This window comes from Schistocerca serialis, chromosome 5 (genome assembly GCF_023864345.2).
Source record: "Schistocerca serialis cubense isolate TAMUIC-IGC-003099 chromosome 5, iqSchSeri2.2, whole genome shotgun sequence".
Classification (NCBI taxonomy): Eukaryota; Metazoa; Arthropoda; class Insecta; order Orthoptera; family Acrididae; genus Schistocerca; species Schistocerca serialis.
Genome location: NC_064642.1, coordinates 27,893,879 through 27,919,507, shown reverse-complemented (window position 1 = coordinate 27,919,507; position 25,629 = coordinate 27,893,879). Strand labels below are relative to the sequence as shown.

General features: G+C 37.0%; 1 protein-coding gene across 5 annotated transcripts in view; it reads right to left on the bottom strand.

The window, feature by feature from the left end:
- Nucleotides 1-25,629, bottom strand: part of LOC126482335 (RNA-binding protein Pasilla) — a 92,571-nt gene that overhangs the window by 33,236 nt on the left and 33,706 nt on the right. For 4 of the 5 annotated variants that reach the window (XM_050106403.1, XM_050106398.1, XM_050106401.1 and 1 more), the window contains one exon: nucleotides 3,937-4,103. In XM_050106403.1, coding sequence (XP_049962360.1) covers nucleotides 3,937-4,103 — 167 coding nt within the window. The remainder of the gene's footprint in view (nucleotides 1-3,936; nucleotides 4,104-25,629) is intronic. The other variant, XM_050106400.1, reaches the window with a different exon arrangement.

The window sequence follows — 25,629 nt, the reverse complement described above, 5'->3', positions numbered from 1 at the left end:
TATTATTTAATATTTCTATGAAAATCTTTAGACAGTGTATAAGTGACCAGCATGTATGTGTGGATTATCTGATTTGCTTTTATTAAGCAGTGAGTATGTTATTAGAACTGAAGGATGTTATTCAATTCAGACTTAGATTTTATGCACTTTATGTTCGATCATATCGGTGACTAACTCAAGAACTTTAGTGTGGTGGTGGTGGTGGTGGTGATTGGTTTGTGGGGGCGCTCAACTGTGTTGCCATCAGTGCCAGTGCACATTCCCTATCTATACACAGTCCAATCTAGCCACTTTCATGAATGATGACAGAATGATGAGGACAACACAAACACCCAGTCCCTGGGCAGAGAAAATCCCCAGCCCGGCTGGGAATCGAATCCGGGACACCGTGATCCAGAGGTAGCAATGCTAGCCACTAGACCATGATGCGGATGAACTTTAGTATGTGCACTGTTTCCTCCACAGCCACTGTGTTCTACTAAAATTTTGTCTAAAAAGAATTGCAGCTTCATATAGTGATGACGATGATAACACCACGTCAGTATACAATGAAGAGGAGACACATATATGCATAAAGCATGATGTGAACATGATCTGATCATCACAATGTTTGTTATGGTAATAAATGTGGAGGAAGAGCCACGTTATTTGGAAATCTCTACAACATACGTTATCTGCACAATTCCTAGAACTCAATGTACAGATATTCTACAAGACTTTGATCATCGAGACTGAGGGATTAAGTAAGCACCATCACACATTCTCTGATGCTGTTACAGTCAGTGAGACAGGATGATCTTTCAGGTAAGCTATTATTTATCTGGAGACAGTGGGAAGACATTACAATTAGGGCACAGGTCCAACGGCCACCATCAATAGCATTGCACTAATTCATTTTTGTACCTGTCTGATGTGGTTCTATTGACACTAACATACCTACCTTTCATACTCGCCTCACGAGTTGCTGACTCAGTGGCAACCACTTATAAATTGCCCAAGATTATACACAAAAACAAATGAGTCTGTTTCAGTTTCAATGAGTTCACTTAGTGCAAAGCACCCAAACTTTATACTAAACCTAAAAGCAATATTTACTGCACAGATTTAGCAACCAACATTGAGAATTAGTGATAAGAAAATTTCAGTATCTGGTTGGGAGTGGAATAAAGCTTTAACAGTTACTGTTGATCAATTTTTTAGGTAGTTCAAATCATAAACCAGCATTTGAAGCAAAAACTTTGACTACACAGCTCTGTAAACAACTTACTGAACAAATTTCAGCAATAGCACAACACGTGTTTACGAGGCTGTGAATTTATATTTCACAAACACATTTGTTTCCTTCTGAGGTCAAAGGGTAGGTGGGGAATATAGACACTAAAATCTGAGAGAAACAGTCAAGTCACTCAGCATGAGAGAGAGAGAGAGAGAGAGAGAGAGAGAGAGAGAGAGAGAGAGAGAGAGAGAGAGAGAGAACTAAGCATTTTTCACTGAATATATTTATTGTCGTCTTCCATTCACCTTAAATAATATCATCTTATCAATTCATTGCTATTAGCCACAAGAAAAATTTAGTAGTGTCTTAGTCACAAATTGCCAAATATGTTGGTACCAGTAAACAAACCCTCAATTCCTTAAACAAACTCATGTATCAAACAGTTTCAAATGCCTGATTACTTTACAAATGAGTTAATGTATTAAATAATTGCCTTTAAGCAGCCAAGCAAGAAAAAAATTCATAGGGGGTCTGAAATTTTGCTTAAAGTTTATTGGAAGTCAGTTGGTAAGTGCTCCCATTCTCAAATACTGCATGTATAGTCCGGCTATTTGTGCTTCATAATTTACGCTGATTCAAGACAAATACACAGTTTCTAATTGTGATATCTGTCTCAATGCATTAAACTTTTAACTTAAGATTATACCTCTTATGACAGCATTTTAAATTTTTACATTAGGTGAAATATTGAAAATCTAATTTTTGTTTACTCTGGAAGCCGTTAGATATGCAACTGTGATTGGGTTCTGGTACAGTGGTTTAGTGATACAGACTTCAACAAAAACACAGGTGCTGTGTGTGTGGCAGTTTCAATTACGTGCTTCAACTGGATTGCATATGGGCAAGTTCTGCCTACAATACAGATGCCACTGAATGTTTACGAGAGATCTTTCTCGGGATTACACTTTCCCTGCTTCCATCCATCCTCATTTTGGAAGTTTTGTACCTTTCATCTACCTCTAGCTGCCAATTTCTCTTTTCTATGCCATATCTTACTGCGTAGAAACCCTTTTCTATGCTCCTAAAATACACACTGGACAACTTCCACGACTACTTTTGAGTCTTTAATTTTGAATTAGAATCTAAAATCCCCCCTCCTGCCAATGCTTTTAATGATTTAATGCTTTTGCAATAGCTTTCCTATATTACTTTCTAAAGTCATCATCAAAAAATTTAAAATGCAAGCTACCATTACACATCACCATCATCATCATCATCTGTAGGATGATTAAAAAATATTAGAACAAGTATCTTTACACAAATTTCATAAATAATACTGGAATTGCTTTATGAGGAAGCCAAAATACATGATTGATAAATAAAAGACGTCAGCCATCAGTAACCACAAAATGGCATTTGTGATCTAAGCACTTACAATCCATTTATTAAAAATAGTGCTCACACAAATTATGCATGAAGAGTAAGTTCTGCAAGAGGGGAGGGGGTGGGGGTCACTTTACTGCATGAATGTTTTATCTAACACCAATGTCTGATTAGAACTCTAATTTAAGAACCATTGTGCACATCTATTCAATGCAAAACTGCAAGCTAACTTCAGTAGCACTAAGTACATAGTACACTGTAATATCCAAGTTACCCAAGGACGATGCAAACAACAAATTTGATACATAGTGCACAGATTTTGTGTTATTCGTGATATCAACCAGATTAAAAAAAGCTTTGCTCATAACAAACAGAGCACAATACCCTTGACTATGTAATATCGTACACTTTTAACTATGGAAAGTTACTATATCTTTTTGACTGTACAGACAACTCTTGAAAGCACTGAATTTCCGGACAAAAACACAGAAACTTCATACTTCAATTCATGCCAACATTATATACCTGAGCTTTATTACAAAGGCATAACACAAACAGCTGTCATCATGTATTTCAAGCTTCGTCATAAAGCAATTCCAGTAACGGTTAATGAAATTTGTATCAAAATACTTGTACTAATATAGTTTTCACCATTCTTCACAATACAGTATTACTTCAGTTCCACATCCAGGAACACAAATGTTTAAAACTATCAACTAAGTACATCTAAGGCATTAGCATATGCCAGACTAGTTCATCAACCACAACAAGGACCATTTTGTGCTCCCTCATAAAAAGGGTGTATGGGAAACAACTATTCTGACACATACAGTTTGTCTGAGACATATCAACATACGTGTACTAGCACAGGTCACCGAGATGCTGACAAAAAATAAATCTCAGCAGAGAAAATAAATGAAAAAACTCGACATGTTGCAGGAATTCAGCACAATTACAGCATTACACCTTTGAAACAGGGTGTCTCCCCACTTAAAGAAATTTTAAGACTGTAAAACAATGATGATGCAGCAAATGCTAAGTGTATTCATATTACAACACAAAGGTATGCAACAATGCACATGGATTTTTTTCTTCACTTTTTGTGGTGACAGATCTCCATGTCTGAGAATCAACTATTATGTCTGCATGTTATGATATTAGAAATGAAAGTGCCAAAACTCCAGAATAACAATTTTTTCTGGGAGTTATATGCAAAGATAATGATAGGAAAAGTGCATTTGCATTTTTAAATGCCACTGGGCTTGAGAGGCAATGGTAAAGCCAATGGTTGATGAATGAGTCTTCGTATGGATAGAGTTAGACCTGTTACTTATTACCTGAAAATTTACCTGCTTGTCACGCTCAGCAGCTGTTTTACTGTCAAAATCTATAGCCTGTTTAGCATTCAGATCTGGTTTCTCCCTGATTTTTTCCATGATGAAGATGAGAACAAGCATAATGGCATCCACAGTACCTGTTATCAGGCAAATTCTTTCTGTTGTGGCTGTAAAAGGACACCATGGGTAACTTTAAATGAGATGTCAGGCACATGTAAAAATTTGTAAAGTTAAGATCAGTGAAATGAGAAAAAGAAAACCTAATCCAAAAGAAATGAACTAATACAATATGACCTGAAAGTGGCACGGAAATCTGCAATTTGCCCATAAAAGAGAAAGCCAGGAAAGGAAGATAGATTTTTACACACACAAATGTTTTGAAGCAAAATGACTGTGCCCTTCAATATGAGAAAAGAAACTGTTTATGTATACAAAGGTGTGGATGACATGATATGTTATTAAATTCAATACAAGCTTTACTGTAGATAGGATCTTTCCTAACTGCATAAAAAATTTGTTTAAAAATGAGCAGTTGCAAATCAGGCATAGATTGTGGTGAACATTAACATAAAGTAACAATTTCTGCATATGATGAATGATAAGTTTTCACTTATCTCTCATCTTGCAGTCCACAACAGTGACTTTCCCCTCTAATCATGACTGAAGGTCCTGTGTTTCCACATACTGAATAGAAGATTTTTCCCTTGTTGTTACTGTACTTACAAAAATCTGTTCACCTGAAACACTGCACTCCAATTCCAAACAACAAAACCAGTCAAATGAATCATTACATCTAAATATATGGCGGACTCAAACCAAACTTTTAAACATGACAGGTACCAAAACATTTATTTTGCCATTTTGTACTGCTACATCTTATTTTTTTATATATATATATATATATATATATATATATATATATAATGGAAGGAAACATTCCACGTGGGAAAAATTATATATAAAAACAAAGATGAGGTGACTTACCGAACAAAAGCGCTGGCAGGTCGATAGACACACAAACAAACACAAACACACACACAAAATTCAAGCTTTCGCAACAAACTGTTGCCTCATCAGGAAAGAGGGAAGGAGAGGGGAAGACGAAAGGAAGTGGGTTTTAAGGGAGAGGGTAAGGAGTCATTCCAATCCCGGGAGCGGAAAGACTTACCTTAGGGGGAAAAAAGGACAGGTATACACTCGCACACACGCACATATCCATCCACACATACTGCTGGAAAGAATACGTTCAACAAAAATTCAATGGAAGGCTACAGCACTAAAAAAATGATTGAATACAAAGTAGTGATGGAGAGTGAGCAACTCTAAGGTACGCCAAATCTCACTGGGGAAAAAAAAATAAGAGCTTTCATGCAAAATATGCCAATGGGTGCGATATGCAGCAAACCTACAACTATTCCATGCAGTGTACTCACTGGTAATTTTTAGCAGTATAAAAATTATTTTAGGGGTGAAATATACCAACAGCAGCATTTTTTGTTCTAACACATATTTACTGCATCCTGTACCTGACCTACCAGCACCCAACCTTTCACACATATTGTGTCCACAGATGTCCAGAGAAACGTGTAGTTTGTTGTGAGCATGATGCTCTTATAACAATTATCTCCCTTTAAGTGCAGCATTAGGGCAATTCCCACATATAACAAATAAAGGGGAAATTAACAGGAATGTTGTAAATGAATTATCACAGCATTTACCCAGTCCATGTTGTAGAAATGGGACTATAGTAAAAAAATTCCCAAGATCGAATAATCTTTATGATACTGATCCTACAAAAATGGGAGATCCTTGTGGTAATGAAAATTGGAAAAGTTTGCCATTAAACTGTAGGAAAAATATTCCAAAGCCAAATCTATATAAAATGGAATAATTATTTCAAATCGCCAACTTAGCAGTCACTGAAAATTAACAAAAATTGCTGGGGAGTGCAACACATCTTGCCAAAGTCTACAATTTTTTGAATAGCATACGCACAAAGAGTGAATTTTTGGGTAAGAACAGAATTAGGTCTTGAAATAAACAACAGTAGTGATGTTATTTTTTTTGCAGAGCTTAAATTTGTCAACAGTTGAGCTCGAACAGCTGCAGTGCATTACTTTACAACATGCAAGTCTCTGCAGAGATTGCACAGAAGGAGAGGTAATGACTGGCTGAAGCACAGTCAGGTCTTCCTGCATATTATGACAGCTCATTTGATAAGAATGTTTCAAGAACAGGTAAGAGATAAAGTTGGATGGTACAGAGATGGAATCTGTCCAAAAGTTTCGTGGAACTTCACACTTCAGTGTAGAGCGAAAGAGGTATACTATACTATATTCCAAAAATAAACATTTGTTACTGGAAAACAAACAGTAAATGTACCCATGTTGCAAATACCACACATTCCTCTACCTTTCCATAACTGCCACAAAAAATTCCTAAATATCTGAAGCACAGAAATCTGGCAATTCACTGACCACTGACTGTTACTTCTGCTTCTTTTTATACCAGTCATTCCTTCCAATATAATTTTAGTACATCACATAATTGGTTTTGTTGGATTCATGTGCTGTATATAACTTTAATTTTGTTTTCTTCTCCTTACAACAATTCACGCTGGGCAGTTTTAAAAACTTATCGCCATATTTGTGTTATTACATTATATTGTGTAGTGAATGGATATTTCAAATTTCACACGTCTGGTGGGTGTCAACTATGTAATAACAACAGTGTGTGGCTCAATGGCTGACTGCAAGTCTCAATTGGATGCCACTTCTGTGACGTGCATCATGTCTTTAATACAAACCCAGTTATACAACCAAGGGAAGGGACATACAGTAACATTGACTCTGAACCATTTGGTATTTCTAACAACTCCTCACATCATTGAGAAGTGAAGGTTAGATTATAGACAGAGTGAAAATTTCCACAGTCCAGCTGTGATTTGACCCAGAGACCCTTTCTAGTCACACTCTTTACCACTAGACCATAGGGCCCAACGTCTGTTAGGTGAGACGGTGAGAGGTCACACATATGAATATACATGTTATACTGTTTGTTGAGATTTGTTTCAAATAGGTACTAGTGATTGACTATTTTTCTATTAATAGAAAAAGAATGCAAACATGGAGAAAGTTTTGAAGAAATTTGCATTATTTCTCTCCAACATTTAGCATCTACGTACTTCAGCACTAATGAATATTTCCATTTCATTAAAATACTTTTTTTTCTCATAACACAAAGATAATCTGATGCAAACTGTACAAAATACAAATGAATGTATGTATGTTTTTTTGTTCATCATCTGTGCGTTTAGATACCATTTGTCCTATTACGATGAAACTTTGTTGAGTAGTTGTGTGCACACCTATGAAGGATAACAAACAAAAATGGGTTACCATAGAAGCTTAAATCAGGAATTACAAACAATTTCAATCAAATTTTGTGTATAAGTGACTCCTCATTTGTATAAAAATGATGTGGGTTAATATATATCAACTACTCGTGGGTTGGAGGGTGTGGTGGCAGGTGGATGAGAAGATATGACATGCAATAAATTTGATAATGATCAATATTGGAATCGAATCCACAGTTTCCAGGGTCACTTGACCTCTTGGTGATAGTCGCAGTGATTTATCACCTCTAGAGCTGGGGCCAGGAAAAGTGGAAAGACAACGAAATTACCTCTACATTGGCTGGAGGAATTTCTCCTTAAATTGGCACATGTATCACTTACTACCTGGAGAAATTTACTGTGACAAATCCCTGGCACTCCTACAGCTGAGGGGTCTGAGTGGAGTAAAAAGAAGGTTACATAAAAGGAAAAACCAGGAACACCAGGAGCAATTTCAACCAAATCTGGTATCCACGTGACTCATTATTTGTATGAAATACTGTGGTAATGAGATACCCCTCCTACCACGGGTGGAGGAGATAACAACAAGAAAGAGTGGCTTTCCATTAAGTAGTTGACTTTGAATACATTAAGCACAATATGTCTTATTTGCATTGTTCAATGTGTCCACCAAATTGTGAGAATGAGAATTTCAGGAACAAATCATTTTGCCACCCTGTTTCAGGGCTACAACTACACAGCTCAACGCTCTATACTACACATACTCTCTAAAGTCACATGGTTGGTTAGTTTCATGTTCCTTGCATCATTTGTGTGATTAATCATAATTATGCCGAATGAGTCATTTTACATTCACACAACACATTCATTTGTTAAAATTGCTGTATGCTGATCATCTACTTTTTCTTTCTTTGCTTCTTTAGTACTGTTGTGAATTAACAATTCCAACTGATCATCTTTCACACATTACAGAATAGGAGGAGTTGTCATGGAGAAATTTTTTCAGTTTCTATTTGAAGTGAACTCTGCTGCTGTCAGACATATCATTGGGCAAAAAATTTTGGTCACACCCCTTTTTGTGCTAAAGACAATCTTACAATGGAGTAATTATTGTCCTTTTTTCCTTCTGATATTGCAATTACATATTTCATGGTTCCTTCCAAACTGCAGTGGATTATTTACAACAAATTTCATTATAAAATAAATATACTCTGAGGCAGTAGTCAAAATATAACTTATTAAACAGATGTCTACAAAATGTTTGTGGGTGAGAACCATATATGATTCTTACACCGCATTTTTGAGCAATGAACATGTTCTTCCTTAAACTTGAATTACCCCAGAACATTATTCCATTTAACATTATTAAATGAAAATATGTCAACTTACTGATCTGTCGCCCCTGAGATTTGCAACGATTTGAAGTGCAAATGTGACTGACCCAAGTTGTTTTAAGAGCTCCAATTCTTATCAATATGAACACCCAAAAGTTTTGACGTTTCCACGCTATTTATTATTTCCTCACTATGTTACACTTATCGTTGGTCTAGTACCACTAGATGTGCAGAGCTGAATTTGTTGTACATTTTTGACAATTACAGATACTATTTGCAGAAAACCACTCAATAATACTTTTAAGAACATTATTTACCATTTCTTCTGTTGCTTTACATACATCTGAATCTATTTCAATACTAGTGACATCTGCAAAACTAACTAATTCTGCTTGTTGTAGTTAGACACAAGGTCACTTACATATTTTAAAAACAATAGTGGATCTAAGATTGAGCCATGTGGTACCCCCATAAGTCCTTTCTCACCAGTCACAAGATCCTCCCACACTTACATTGGTTGAATTATTGCTCATAACTTTCTGCTCTCTTTCAGTTAAATATGATATCCAATTGTTTGCTACAGCAGCAATTCCATAAAACTTAAGTTTATGCAGGAGAGTATTGTAATTCACGAAGTCAAATGAATAGACAGACCACAAAAAAATACGAGCTTGTGCTATTTTATTTAATGCTTGCAAAATTTTGCAAGTGAATGTGTGAATGTCATTCTCAGTTCGACTCTTCTGAAATAAAAACTGAGTTATTGAGGATATTATTCTCACTTTGGTGGAACATTATTCTACAATACACAACCTCAAAAATTTTGGAAAATTATATCTGTAGGGAAACGAGGTGGTTGTTATTGACATCTCTCCTAACGCCTCTCTTATTAGGGGGCAGGGGTTAACAAGGGCATATCTGAAACTATCTGGAAAACTGCAACGGTGACTGATGAATTACAACTTACATATTTCAGAAAATACGGTGCTTATAATACGGAAACAACTCTACTGGAACACCATCAAATCAAGATCAGCTTTTATTTTTGAGAGAATATATATTTTTAAATTTCAGAAGGAGAAATGGGCGACACATCCACATGAGCGAATTTTATGCAAGTTAGCTGCTGAACATACTCTGAATTTTTCTCTTTAACTTTTTGTCCCTATACTACATCTAACAATGATTATTAAACAAACTGGCTACCTATGACAGGTCATTTACAGCCCTTCCATTTAAACTAATAGTGATGTTATCCTTATCTCATTTTACTACATTCCATATAGTCATACGCCTGTAGTCAGAATTACTAATTTCCGGCATAATGCGCATGTACCTTTATTTTTTTAATAACTTTCCTAAGTAATTCTGAATAGCTTTTGAAGTGTGCAACTACTGCAGGGCCTTTATTTGTTCTTGGCAACAGATACAATTCCCTTTTCCTTCCACGAGATACTTTAATCCATCTAGTGATCCATGATTTTTGTATGTCAGTTAATGTCCTTTCTGATAACTTACGTTGCAAGCTAATTTCAAATAATGATATGAATTCATCATGGAATGGATTAAAAAGTTGAAACTACAGGTTGGAATATCAGCAATATAATGAAAAGGAGAGATTGCTACTCACTGTGAAGATGAGGCACTGAGTTGCAGGCAGGAACAATGAAAAGTTGTTACACATTTGAGGTTTCAGCCAAAGCTGTTTCACAAATTTCTGAAAATTTGTAACAATATTTGTCCTGGAATCATCAATTATTCAAACTAATTTCCACTGAGGAGTATCCATAAGACACTAACTATGCATCATAAACAGAGAGCATTTGCTACTGGGCACAGAATTATTTTCTTGTTTTGAGCTTCACTGAAGAGAACATTATCTATTTGGGTCCTACTGCCTTTATTGAAATCAGATTGCACGAACCAAATAGGTTTCCAGATAATTTTTCCTACCAGAATCCTTTAAAAAATATACATTGAAATCACCACAGACTATTAATTGCTTGCTGCTGCCCGACATCACAGTAGACACTCTATATTCCTCAGACAGTACCGAATTTGCCAGTGGAGATAGAGATATGGCAATTCTGGGGATATAGATATGGCAATTCGGTATTAATTCTCAAGCACACACTTCTATGTGCTGATCACTACAAAATCTACTTGTCTTGATGTTTTTGAATTTATGAATGTGACAACTATTCCTGTTTCCATGTTAGTTCTACATGGGTAAGTTGCTTGAGTGTAATCTTTTATAGTTAATTTCTCCAATCTTGTAGTCATGTGCTGCTCAGACTGGCACAGAATGCCTATCTTTTCAGAGATCTCTAAATTTTCTAAACAGGCAAGAAGCTGTTCTACCTTATTACTCAATCCTCTAATATTCTGATGACGTAAGCTAACCTTAGTTTTCTGTATATTCTTGAGCATTTTGTGGGGCTCTTTTTCTGTTTTAAATTCTTTCACAACATTGCGCCAGATTCCCGAGTAACACAAAAAAATCTACCCGTCCATGTGACGGTGGGTCACAAACATTTTCTGCAAGAAGTTCAGGCAACCTATCCTCCATCCCCCAATTCAGGTGTAGACAACGTCTAATACACCCACACCTCCCAATTGTAGCAACAGGCACTGTACTCATATGAGATGTCATTTCATTCAACAGCAGCCTGCTCACTCTGCGTTCACACAGCTCACAGCTGTATAATCCAAGGCTGATCATGACGCTGCAGGACCTCCACAAAACTCTCACTCTTCTGTGAAGTTGCTATTCCTATTCCATCCACGTCATCCTAAATGCTGCAATTTCTGTCTTCAGCTAGGCTGTTTCTTGCTCCACCTTACGGTCACCTGAGCCTCTTTATCAAAATCCTCACACAAATGCCCTACGTCCTTTGTCACCCAGCTATGGCCACCACTTTGTTTTACAATACTTGTGAACTGGTACTCTGTTCCTAATTTGTCTTTTACCATTTGACCGACACCCCAGCCACAGTTGCTTCCTAACAGCTAAACATCCTTCCTAATCTCTTATTACCGACCTACACTTAATCCCTTTGATATAAGTCTGCTGCGACCTACTGTGACCTACAACTTGTCGCTGGATGAAGCTTTTCCCCTCCTACTTCAGGCAACAAGTCAAACTTATTAGATACTGTGAACTCTTAACGTATTTGAAGTTGAAGAGATGTTTTCCCTTCAACTAGTTCCCAATATTTTCCCCTCCTACAACTTACTTAGTTCAAATTTCACTTTATCTAATTCAGTCTGAAGAGCACAAATCTTTGTTTCATGTACAATGATTCTCTTGTCTTTTTTGCAAAGCCTACAGCTCCTTGGGACAGCTTCACTGATCACCTATTCAATTTCCCACTACAACAGCCAAAGTGGAACTCCAACCCACAATCTACACTTAGAATGCTCTGTCTGACTAACCTAAGGCAACATCCATACTTATCATGCATTGCAACATGGACTAAACATTTAAAAACAGAATTAAGTTGACACACTTTACACCACACTGATTTTTGTTATTTGCAAGACACAAAAATTAGGCCTACAGGTTAGTGCTTCAGGTGTATGATACAATGTAAAATGCTGGTTATTTCCATTTAAAACACGAACTCAGCATTCACTAAACTGCAGACTGTATTAATTGACTTGTTCACAATAAGATAGAACTTTTAATTACTATTTTTCATGAGTATTACTTGATATGAGGCATGTTTACTGTCACCAAAATACAGACTGCTGTGCAAATGCAATGGTATGTAATAAAATGAATACAGGGTCTCAGATCACAAAATCTTCAATTGCAGTACCCAGATGAAAGAAGCATAAAGGAACAAACCTATATATAAAATATGCTTCAAACAATCACTCTTCCCTATAAATATTATCTATTTTTCCACTAGTAACACAGATCCAGCTACAGACAGGCACTAGTGTTGCTAACTGTGTGGAGAATCTGACAGTAGTCAGTGACAGCCCCTTTTTCTCAAAATGACAGTCAATTACTGGCAGAATTACAAGTTCACCTATCACTCAAACACTGCAGGGCAAAATTGGGATGAAGTAGGGTGTTAATGTATGTGAAATGTATGTGACACATGTATATGTAGCTGAAGCCATGGACAAAAAAACTACTTTTTTATAAAAATTTTCATGCACATTGGCTGAACCATGTTGACAAAGTTCCCTGGCACTCTGAAAACAATGCCACTGCCACCTAGCAGTGAATGGTATAACTCCTCGGACTTGCATAAAGCCACCCAACTGCACTGTCAGGCCAGCGCGAGCTACAGCTACAAGGGACTGGCTTGAAATGTTGGAAACTGTTTAAACGGCCTGCAATGCAGGCTGTATCAGATATAAAGCTGATATGGACAGATTCCCTAGGATCAAGTTAATGTTTGAGGAGTGTGGAGGGAAATGCAGGAGGTCAAACAGGAAATGTAGCTCACACTGAATGGGTGCTGGAGTCTGGCAACTCATGCTGGAGTCTGTTGCGGCCAGGCAGACTGTCGTACCAATGCCGCAGTCGGGCAGACTGGGCAGCGTGGTAGCTCCTATCACTGCGACAATGTGTCACTCCCAGAAGCCAACTGGATATGGAGCAGGTAACACACACACATCTTTCAAACTTTCCTGCATGCTTGTACTGAAATCTTGTAAGTTATATGGAGTGATGACATTCAGTTATCCAATGTTGTCCCTGAATTTTAGTCGTAGCCTCTACACAGTGCCCCGTAAACAAAATTTCCACAATGCCAGACAATTCATCCAGCAGTAGTGTGTGTGTGTGTGTGTGTGTGTGTCTCAAAATGTACGTTTACTGTAAATCACAATATAACACGAACATACAGGCACCTGAAAATGGTAGTGTTGGCAAAACAAGCTACACTAACTACTGATGGAAATAAAAGTAACAAATAGAAAACATGCGAGTTTTGCAAATTAAGGACACTTGGCACCTCAACAAATTCCTGTGTGTAACAGAGATAAAATTAATTTAGTTATTGCGTTAAGCTGGTGATGTGACAACTTGTGTTACCACTTTTTCATTCAGAAGCAAATGTTATCTCTATTTTAAGATAATGAAATACAGGTTCTGAAAATATGACTATTCCTAACCATAGTATGGCCGACTATTTTTGAGAAGTCCAGTTTCCATGGCCCTCTAAATATTAGGAATTTTTATTTTCTGGCTTCTTGACACTGTTGCAACATTCTACATCTAAAAGTTGATAATTGCTTTTGTCTGTCAACCAAACATAAGTTGCACACAATGCATTTTGTTATACAAAAGCCAAGTGTTGACACTAACTAGTAACCGATACAAATCTGATCAGAGTAAATGTTTCAAACTCAGGCGTATAATGTGCCATGCAGGTTAAATACAACATACTTACACCATAAACACTTCACTAAAAGCTTCGTCAAATAATTGGACAAATGACTTCAGAACCAACTATCTGTTCTTGCTAATAAGTGAAATATTATGAGGCTTTTCAACAAATGATGCAATGGATACTGCACACCAATTGAAAATAGAAACAGATCTGCCACTTTTTATTACGTGAAACGAAAAAAACTGTAGGGATGATCAAAGAAACTGCCATTCTTTCCAACAAAAGAAGTAGCAGCAAATGTAACAATGGAGATTCACAAGACACTTATAACTGAATATAATAACATGGGATCAAAAGTACAGTAAGAATGGAATCAAAATTCGAGTGGCAAATGCTAAGAAATGGTGTACAGAATATTGAAATTGAAGTCGAGTACAAGGAAGAAAATGACACTCCAAATGGTTGAATGGCTCTGAGCACTATGGGACTTAACATCTGAGGTCATCAGTCCCCTAGATCTTAGAACTATTTAAACCTAACTAACCTAAGGACATCACACATATCCATGCCTGAGGCAGGATTTGAACCTGCGACTGTAGTAGTCACGCAGTTCTGGACTGAAGCGCCTAGAGCCACTCGGCCACAGTGGCTGGCAGACACAGCATGATAAAACAGAAGTACTTCTTAAGGAATTTGATGCTGACATTGAACAGGTGCAAGTTCGAAGATCAATGGTAACACTAAATTTAACAAACTCAGCAGATAAGCCATACACAGATGTCAAACCACAAAATAAATAGATAGATTTATTTATTTTTATCATCTGAGTAAAATGGCCAACATCTGCAAATTTGTTGATTCAGGTGTTAATTTCTTATTGTGAATGACATAACAATACCCTAAATAAAGTTATCTTTTATTTTCATATAGGGCCTATAAACAAATTTTGCATGATTACTCCACACTTCCTTCCTAAAAAACATGCGCGCGCGCGCGCACACACACACACACACACACACACACACACACACACACACACACACAGAGAGAGAGAGAGAGAGAGAGAGAGAGAGAGAGAGAGAGAGAGAGAGAGAGAGACTATGTATTTAATATAATCACCAGAAAAATAATTTCATAATGTGTTGTACATTGTCAATGTCTGCACTATGTAATAATTGAAACAAAATGGTTTACTTGCCTCAATGCTAATAAAATAATTCTCACCACTTCATTGTCATTTACAAACTAAACAAACAAGATTGTTTTGTACAACAATAACACTTACTGTAATACTTAATCCAATTACTACTTGCTATCACAATTTTTATGGTTCTGGGCAGTGATCAAGTCTACCTACGTTGTTAGTTACAATAGCAGACCACAGACTGTGTCAGGTGGTAATTAGTATCGGCAAAAAAATATTATTTCTTGATTTTAATTTATTTCTGCTAATGTATGATTAAAAATGGCAAATCAAAGTTGACAATTTTTAAGCTATTAAGCCCATGAAGAAATTCATTTCTAACACACCAGAATGTCAATTACTACAGTTAACTATCATACAATGCATTTACACATTAAAAAATAATAGTAAGTGCTCTGATAACTGTTAATAAAGATTTTGTTGGGCAGTAAATGTGGATGAACATTTAATTGCTCCAATTGTGCACACTGGCAGTAAGTGTGCAACTACTAAGAACCAAAAGTAGGTAAAGAAAGCAAGTCATTAACAACGAACTGCACGAGCCCAGTACTTACACACGTTAACATTATTTTCAGACTACTAATGCTTTAATTAAAGTCTGAAATAAATAAATAACCATAGAAAATATTTTAAAAATCAGTAGAAATGAAATGAGACACTCACTACATTGTTGTCGAAATGTGTCAATATGTGAAACATACGGATTCTTGCTTACCATCTCACCAAGCATCCAAATAAAAACATGAAGGTACACTTTTCCCCAAATAACTCTCTCTTGTATTTGTAATACACTCATGATATTCTAGCACAGTGACATATCTAAATAGGTAAAATAGGTAACAATATTTAAATATCAAAGCCCTTTTAATTCCGAAAACCAGAACGAACTGGGGATTTACACCCACTGAACGAACTACGTCTGATCGTATCTTCTTGCACTCCATTAAATTTATTAGTTTATGAAATTAATATTCATGAGATAGACTACTTTGAATGCAATTCACATACAACACAATAATTTAATCATATCCATTATATACAACAAATTTTGATTTGGCCATCACTGCACTGTATTTAAGAAAGCTGTTGAAGATATCCCCTCATCACTGTGCAATATGTAAGCTACGGTTCTGTATGGAAATCTTAGATTGAATTACTTATTATTTTTCTCATCTGCTGTAGAGAATCTCCAGAATACTTTCCATGTCATTCAGAAGCAAAATATTAATTATTTATCATTCACATGCACCGACAAATCAATATTTAAGTAAGACACTCCGGTCAGTTCCTGTCAATGCAGAAAACATTCATTCACTGCTGTCTTCTATGCTAAGTACCGCAGCATTATAGCAACATATTCCACTAAATCTAATAGATCCTTTGACTGACGATTTTATTAGGAGTCATCTGTATTTTCATTAATCATGTTGTTGCACTCATGGTGAGTGATCAATCTGCTCCAAGAGAAGAAATGAGGAAATATTTTACTTTGTGATAGCTTTGCAACAGATCTGTACATGTCTGTGTTTTCAGTGTGTTTCAAAGAATGGAATGTCCGGGATGGAACAACAATAAGGAAAGGGTAGGGTAGATTGCTTCTCACCACAAAGAGGAGGCACTCAATTGCAGGCAGATGAAATAAAAAATAATGGCAGAAGTATTTCAGGTTTCGGACCTTAGCACCTGGTGATTATGGCCATGTATATGCCAGTTGTCTAAATGTGTGTGCATGCATGCATGCGAGTTTTCTTCTTCTGAAGGTCTTTGTCCAGAAGCTGAAATACTTCCAGCACAATTTTGTGCTGTGCCTATCTGTGACACAATGCTTCCTCTATACAGTGAGCAGCAATCTATCCTTTCTGTATTTCAATGTTAATACCGAATTCAGTTAACGAATCGCCTCTCACTTCTTTTACAGTTACTGTGATGTATATGACAAACGTAATCCTTCCTGACAATGAATTAATTCATATGGCATGGTAAGTATTTCCCTAGCTACTGTACTAATTTTGAATTCTGCAGAACTGTAAAGTAATATGGAAAATGTAGTATGCCACATAGTTTTTGAAAGTGTAGCATTTCTGAAAGCAACATAGATTTCTTAAAAAGGTTCTGTTTTTTCTGTATTTCAGTACCCTACACTTATCTAAAAATCACAACCACAAAGCGCCTTGTACGATACATCACTCTTAAAGAAATATTTTCCTAAATAGTGTATTTTGATCAATAATTCAATCAACAAAAAAACCATTAACAATATTGCCATTTACTTTACACTACAATTTGTTTTATAATATTAACTCAGGTTTTAAACTGGTTCTGCAAAGTTTATTCACTGATGCAAATACATGGTAATGGTTATACGGGTGTATTTCGATGAGCTATCATTTCAAGTAGTGGTTCTTCACCTCTAATCACATTTATCTCTCCTCTACTTACAACTATGGCAACGCCTTTTTATTTTGTTACTTTATATCTTTAAAAAATATGGCCACATTAAATAAGTTATGCTACATCTACACATTTCTGTTTTCTGAGCAGCTGTGCTTTTATTCTTAATTAAAATAACTTACTGTTTCATATATAACACAGTCCCAATTTCATCCACCACCACTACCTCAAAATCATTCTTGACGAGCCTTTCAAGAATTCCTCACATCCAGCATTGCTTCACAATCCTTCCTCAGGTATCTATGACATGACCCCAACCTGTCCTCTGCAGAACACCAGGCTTTGCATTCCCTAAGAGCTGATGACTCCATCATCATCATCCCAGCAGACAAAGGATCTACCACTGTGGTATTTGACCAACCTCAGGCCCTTCACAAGGACTAACAACCCAATCCATAGAACTTCTCACCCCACCCAAAGCACACACCCCACCTTTTACCTTCTTCCTAAGATACACAAACCCAATCATCCTGGCCATCCTATAGATGCTGGCTTCAAAGCACCCATCGAACGTGTATCTGCCTTACTTGATCAGCACTAGTAACCCATAGTACAAGGACGTCTCTCTTATATTAAAGACACCAAGCGTTTCCTAGACCGTCTGAAATCCATGCCCATCCCACTCCCACCACACATCCTGCTTGTCATGACTGATGCCATCTCCCTCTATATCAACAACCCCCATGTACACGGTGGGACTGCTGCTGAAAATTTCCTCATCCACACCCGCCCGATTCGAAACCTATGACATTCTTCCTGCTCACCTTAATCAACTTCATGCTTACCAACAACTACTTCACCTTTGAAGGGCAGATATACAAACAGATCAGGGGTAAAGCCATGGGAAATAGGATGGCTCCTTCCTATGCCATCCTTTTCATGGAATCCTTATGAGTGCAGCCCATGGTACCTTCTCCCAACTAAATTTCACATGGTCCTATTCCAAGAACCATGCCACTGTCCTCGATGTTGACCTCGTCCTCACCAAAGGCCAGTTACACACTTCTGTACACATTAATCCTACTAACAAAAAACAGTGCTTTACATTTTGACAGCTGCCATCCTTGCCATGTCAAACATTCCCTCTCATACAGCCTTAGCATTCGAGGCAAACACATTTGTTTGGTGCAGACTCTCTACAGCAATACACCACCATTCTCATCTCAGCCTTCAATGGATGTAATTACCCGACCAGCCTAGTTCAAAAGCAGATTTCCCAGGCCATCACATCAAATCTTGGTACTGCTGATCCCTCCAAAAGGTCAACTATGTAGCACACCAATTGTCACTCGGCATTATCCTGGTCTTGAATGTATTAATCAATTACTTTGTCAAGGCCTAACTTCTTAAAATCATGCCCTGAAATGAGATCCATTCTGTCTCAGATTTTGTCCACCACACTCAGAATAGCTTTCGTCACCGTGCCAATCTCCACAATATCCTTGCAGACCCTATGCTCCTCCTGCATTCATCACCCTACCCTATGGCTCCTATCCCTCTGACATTCCTCACTGCACACTCTTACTACCATCTATTACAGCCCTGTAACTGGCAAAACTTACACTATCAAAAGGAGAGCCACCTGTTGTCATTTTAATGACAACTTATACCAGCTGTTAAGTAAACAGTGTTCGGGCCTTTTACATTGGCATGACTACCACCCAGTTATCAGTGAGGATGAAAGGACATAGCCACAGGATGTATACTGGCAACACAATACTGTATTGCAGAGCATGCTCTAAAACATGACAGTCTCTCTCTCGGTACCTGTTTCACCACACGCGTCATTTTGATTCTTCCCCCAGACACCAGTTTCTCTGAACACTGCAGGTGGCAACTAGGGCTACAACATGTCCATGGTTCTCACTGCCCATCTGCCCTTAAGTTACGTTAATTTCTTCCGTCTCAGTATTTCTTCACAGTAACTATTCCTTTCTTCACTCCATTTTAGTTTTCTAGATCTTTCTTTTTCTGACCTGTTTTTCGCCATCCCCTCCCACCTCTCACAGACAAAATGCTTAGCTTTTCACTCCTATTAACTCGTGCACTACATTTTCTCAGTAATCTCAGTTTGCATATTACCCTGTCTTTCAATTTTGAGCTCGCAGGTTTTAAAACCTTGTCTGGTGCAGTCCCTGAGCTCGCAGGTTTTAAAACCTTGTCTGGTGCAGTCCCTTACAATCAGTCTTTTCTTCTCATCCCGTAAGTCTACCCTGATCCACAGTTCTGGGTAACCTCCGAAATCCACCCCTCTTCCTAAACCTCTCCAGTCCTTTTCCTTCACCCCTTTTCCTTTCCCTTCAACCCTTCTGCCAGAGGAAGGAGCCACTGGCTCTGAAAGTTTACTTAAGTATAACCTCCTTTTCTGTGTGTGTTCTCCTGCCACCACTTGATGAGTAGATTTTTTTAAATCTATTCAATTACATTTTATTATTCCATTTTTTTAATTTTTTTTTTTTTTTTTTTTTTACAAATATCAATTCCTTGTCCTATTTCCATTTTCAATCATATACGACTGTTAATGACAGTTCCATAAGCTTTGCCCTTTTAAGGGAATAAGCTCTCTTATAATTTTGCTTTTGTAAGGGACCTGTGAAATGTCAAGGGGAGGTTTTCACCTAGTAAAATCGAACAATAATGATGACTTTTTGTAAGATGACAAATTTGCATTCTTGGCACAGAGAGGCAATTTGCTGTTTAGAGAGATAAGCAAGAGGCACCAAAGCAGTTAACATGTTGTTTGCTGGTTTGTGCAGCCAACAGCCATAGACTTCCAGAGGTTATCACTGCTTGAATGTTTTCAGTTTATTCCTGATTTTTATCATTTCTGAGTTTATTGCAGTAACTCAAGGTTGTACAGTAAACTTATGTGTACAAATAATTAGAAGAAATAATTAGAAGAAGTTCATGACTATTTAGATAAATAACACCGCCATTTGTTTGGTTTTAGGAGAACATTTTAACAATAGTAGAGGACTCAGCTGAGCAGGTTTGAAAAACTGATCAGCAGAAAGAAAAGAGCTACACAGAAATTACAAATAATTCAGAAAGGAGAAGGAATCTTAATTCATGAAGACAAAACAGACTAAAATAATAACAGCCCTGGAAATCATGATATTACTAATTAGGGAGTAACAGCGCTATGTGGTAGTGGTGACAGAATGGGCAAGTGTATTTTGGAGGTGGCAAAGAGCAGGGACACTGCAGAGCGAGATAGAGCAGTAAGGATCGTTTTATTATGCAAATAAAGTTGCAGCTGCTAGGTACACAAATGTGTGGAAAGGAGCTATGAAGAAATGGGAGTTAAGGAAGAAGGGGGCACCCACAAAAAATTACACCACAGTTTTAAGGAAATTTTGATTATTGTAAGTTTGTTTCTGTAGAGTTCAAAGTTGCCTACACTGTAGAAAATACACACGATAACACAAAGTTAATGCATCAACTGTGCATGCAAATCCATTTTTCTGTTAATAAGAAAGCAGGCTTTAACACAAGTTTCAAAGCACAAGTTTTCTAGGGTATGATGCGGTTAATTTTCTGTGTACATGAGGCATACTCACAAAGTACATACAGTTTTGGGAAAAACCTCAAAAACATTTTTTTTTCATACAAAAACACATTTTTACAAGAAAGGGCACTTCTTAATCCATCTTTCTACATGATTGCTACAATGGATCAGGTCACAGTGGGAAACCAACTTTTCTCTTCCCTCTTCATAGAAAGATGCCGAAAGTGAAGAAAGTCACTGTTGAACACTGTTTTTGCATTATTATTGATGTGAAAGCACCTTCCACCAAAATCAAAGTTGAAGTTCAACAATAAATGGCAGTCAGATGGTGCGAGATGAGGTCTGTACAGCGGGTGACTGAACCACTGCCAACCAAATTTTTTTAATAAGGACACCAACAGAATGGGGACATGTGTCATCATGAAGTAACACAATGCCTTGACTGAGCATTCCATGTCTTTTGTTTTGAAGTGTGTGCCAAAGTTTATTGAATGTTTCACAGTAAAACATTGAACTGATGGTTTCACTTCTGGCAAGGAACTCAACAACCAGAACGATCTGTCTGTTCCAGAATACAGTGCACATGTTTTTTTTTTTGTGTTGACAATGTTCTGAATTTTTGTTTTTTGGGCAATTGTGTGCGCCTCCATTCCACCGGTTTTTGATTCTGGAGTGAGACAACAAAAACCAAGTTTCACCAGCAGTCACAACTCTGTTTAAGAATTCATCTCCCTCATTACTGTGGTCAGGTAAGAAATGTCAAAGCACTGCCAAACCATTTCATTTTTTGGGCATCTGCAAGTATTTTTGGAACCAAATTGGAACACAATCTGTGAAAATTCAATCAATTTGTGACAATCTCATGTGGAACAGTTTATTAAATTTGTGGAAACTCATCACAAAGCATTCTTATTGTGAACCATCTGTTTTCATGAATTTTCTCATTAACTTTCTCAACCAAACCATCATCGACAACGAAAGTTCGCCCAGTTCGTGCTCTGTCATGAACACTGGTTTGTCCATAACTGAATTATCACACCCACTTTCTCACCATTCCAACAGTCACTCCATTTTAACGATAAATCTCTACAACTTGACAATGGATTTCAGGTGGCTTAACATTCTTTACATTCAAATACTGTACTACAGAATGCACTTTACAGTAGGTGAGCTCAGAGAATGTCAAAAAAAATTTTTTTTCCGTTCTGAACAATCACTAATGAATATAAACACATTCTAGCTGTTAATATTGTCAGTGGAATGACAATGAACCAGAGAGAGATGAGGGCAAATGTGCAGAACTGCAAAACTAGTGTTGCAGTGGCAGTAGAAAAAAAAAATGATACTTACTCTCCGAACATACCTCATATTTTATATAAATTCTTTGCTACTTTTAATATAAACACGCAAGATTTAATTACTGTGTTGAGAACGGGGGGAGAGTGAGAGGGGATGGGGGGAGTGTTAAGTGAACACAATACTGTAAGCACATCAGCTCTTCTAAAAGAAAATGCAGACTATAAAACGCGAAAGTCGAAGTTTTTCTCTCTTCATTACCCAGATTAGGTCTGCTAGTTAAACACGTGATTCACAAAAGTATGAATTTATATTGACTGTTCTTTCTGGTTGTAATGAGAATATTCCTAAACTGTCACCACATTATTTATTTATCTATTTAATTAACAGTACAGAGTAACCCACCTCCTTGAAATGTAATGTGGGTGAGATGTTCTGAATCTAATGGCAAAGACTTCTCATTGTTACAATCTTATTTGTATACAGTTGTTCATTCTTTTTTTTAATAATATAAAGAACATGATATATAAAGATTTCTCTGAGGTTACAGTGAATTGAATGTTTAACAACTGGTACAATGGTTCCATATAATTTGTTACTACCTAGTTGTTGAGAATATAATTTATACAATGCAAATGTCAAAAATTTTAAAAAAAGAAAATCTAACACAATGTGCGTGGTGAAAATAATTTGTAGTATGTAAAGGGAAGTGATATGCTGTATTTGGATGTGGAATACAGTCCAAGTAGCATGCTGGTTAATAATGGCCTATTTCTACCTATTTCAAATGAGGTGGTTTCAGTACAGCCTCAAGGTATTCTCATCTGAAATGGTATGTGCTAATGTATGTTTACACAGATTATACATATTAAATGCTGATTGAGCACTTCAATTTTAGCTTTACATGAGAAACACACTTACGTTTGTAACTTGCTAGTACAAATAGAATATAGTACATCACTACTTGAATGCATTATTCCTTAAATAACTTAATACATTTCTGAGGCCGGTATTACACTATCAAATTTCTTTGTCCAATATCTTTGTCAAAGATATTTGATGGTGTAATAGGGACTTTGTCAAATGTTGTCCAATATTTGATCAAATCTAGGGCCTCGCTGTAGATTTGATCAAAGAAATCGTCTGTCTTCTGTTCACTGCAATGTGACATGTTACCACATGGAGCGCTAGCATCGCTGCATTCCGTCGTCTGTAGTGTTTTTATAAACATTGCCGGTAAATACAATTGGTGTGTGCCGAAAAATACAAAATTAATAGAGATGTATGAAGCTGATGAGGCGCTTTACAACATGAGGCACCCTGAATACAAAAATAGATTAAGAAGATTGGAGACCTGACCTGACCTAACATAACCCTCTTCTGTAGCAAGGAATCTGAGTGTTACAGTGAGCCTGTCTTCTGAAGATGTAGCAGTTCTTAAGTGAATATTGTGCTTTGTGATATGAGGATACACCTCACAGAGCACATACAGAAATTTATGCTCATCCATTCTTAAGTAATTGATGTACAACTTGATGTCTTCCACTGTAAGCCCACCTAACAAGTTTTCTTGAATGCTTTTATCGTGTCGTAGTAAAACCCACGGCTTCACCCAGATTAGATTAGTTTTTCGTTCCATAGATCCGTGCTGAGGAGATCCTCGTGGATGTGGAACATGTCAATTTTTTTTTAAGCTGAAATAACAATACTAATAGTATGAATAAATACATCATTTGTTTCTATTAAAAATTTCGTCAATGGAGTAGAAGGAGTTGGCCACTAGTAATTCTTTCAGGTTTCTTTTAAACTGATCTTTATTTGTAACTAAAATTTTTATGTTTGCTGGCAAATTATTTAAGATGAGTGTTCCTGAGTAGTGGACCCTTTTTTGAACTAAAGTAAGTGCTCTGAAGTCCTTGTGCAGATCATTTTTGTTCCTGGTATTGTATGTATGAACTTAGTTGTTTGGTGGAAAAAAGAGATATTATTTAGGACAAATTTCATTAAGGAGTAAATATACTGAGAGGCAGTAGTTAGTATACCCAGTTCTTTGAAGAGGTTTCTGCAGGACGTCCGTGAATTTACTCCACAAATAATACGTAAAATAATACGTATTACACGCTTTTGGACTCTGAAAACTTTTGTTTGACTAAGATGTACCCCAAAATATTATACCATATGACATTATGGAATGAAAGTAGGCAAAGTATGCAAGCTTTTTCATTTTTATGATGCCTATGTCTGCTAACACTCGAATTGCAAATACAGATTTGTTAAGGCGTTTTAGCAGTTCTGTGGTGTGCTCCTCCCAACTGAATTTGTTATCAAGTTGTAATCCCAGGAATTTAAGACTGTCAACCTTGTATGTATGGTTCCTCCCCCCCCCCACACTTCTTTTCCGCATGTGCATACGTGCAACTGCTGCGGTTAATAACAAGTTGTTGTCAGCCATCTTGAACTTTGACGAAAAATTTGATGACAGTGCAATACCCCTTCTAGCGCTACGTCAAAGATCTTTGTCAAATATATTTGACAGAATATTTGATCACATCTTTGATCAAATCTTAGACAAAGAAATTTGATAGTGTAATACCAGCCTGATATATAAAATTCATTGATTGTAGCTTTGAATAGGAAGAGAATATACTTATGTCTGCACGCAATAAGACGAGCAATACATTACTGCTTGTGTGCAGTATACTTTAAACACTATGCAGGATGTCACTGGGGAGGAGCAGCATCGGAATAAAAGTTCTTCGAGCCTTCTCCTCTCAAGCGATATTACCTTATTACTAAAATCTTAGTATCTGGTGCCAGTGTTTATTTGTTTTATGATTGTTGTCTAGTGGCATGCAGCGTCATGCATTATTGGGTTTGGTCCCTTACATGTTAATCCCTTCAGAGTCATGTTCACCTAGTGTTCCTTCCTCAGTTTCAGAATCTGTGGTCGTGACTGTGTCCTCCCATGTGGTTTGTTGTGTTGTTTGTGCTTGTCTACGCCTCCTTCCATATGGGTTTTAGCGCTTGTATTCTTCATGCAGAGTGTTCGATACAATATCGGCTACACTATTTATTGTGTTTCAGTCATTGGGATTACATATTATTCTGGGTATATCATTGTCGTTCTGTATAGGTCTCACTTGTGCTAGTATGTTCCACAGCAGTGTGACATGTTCTGGTGTCCCAGTTTCTCC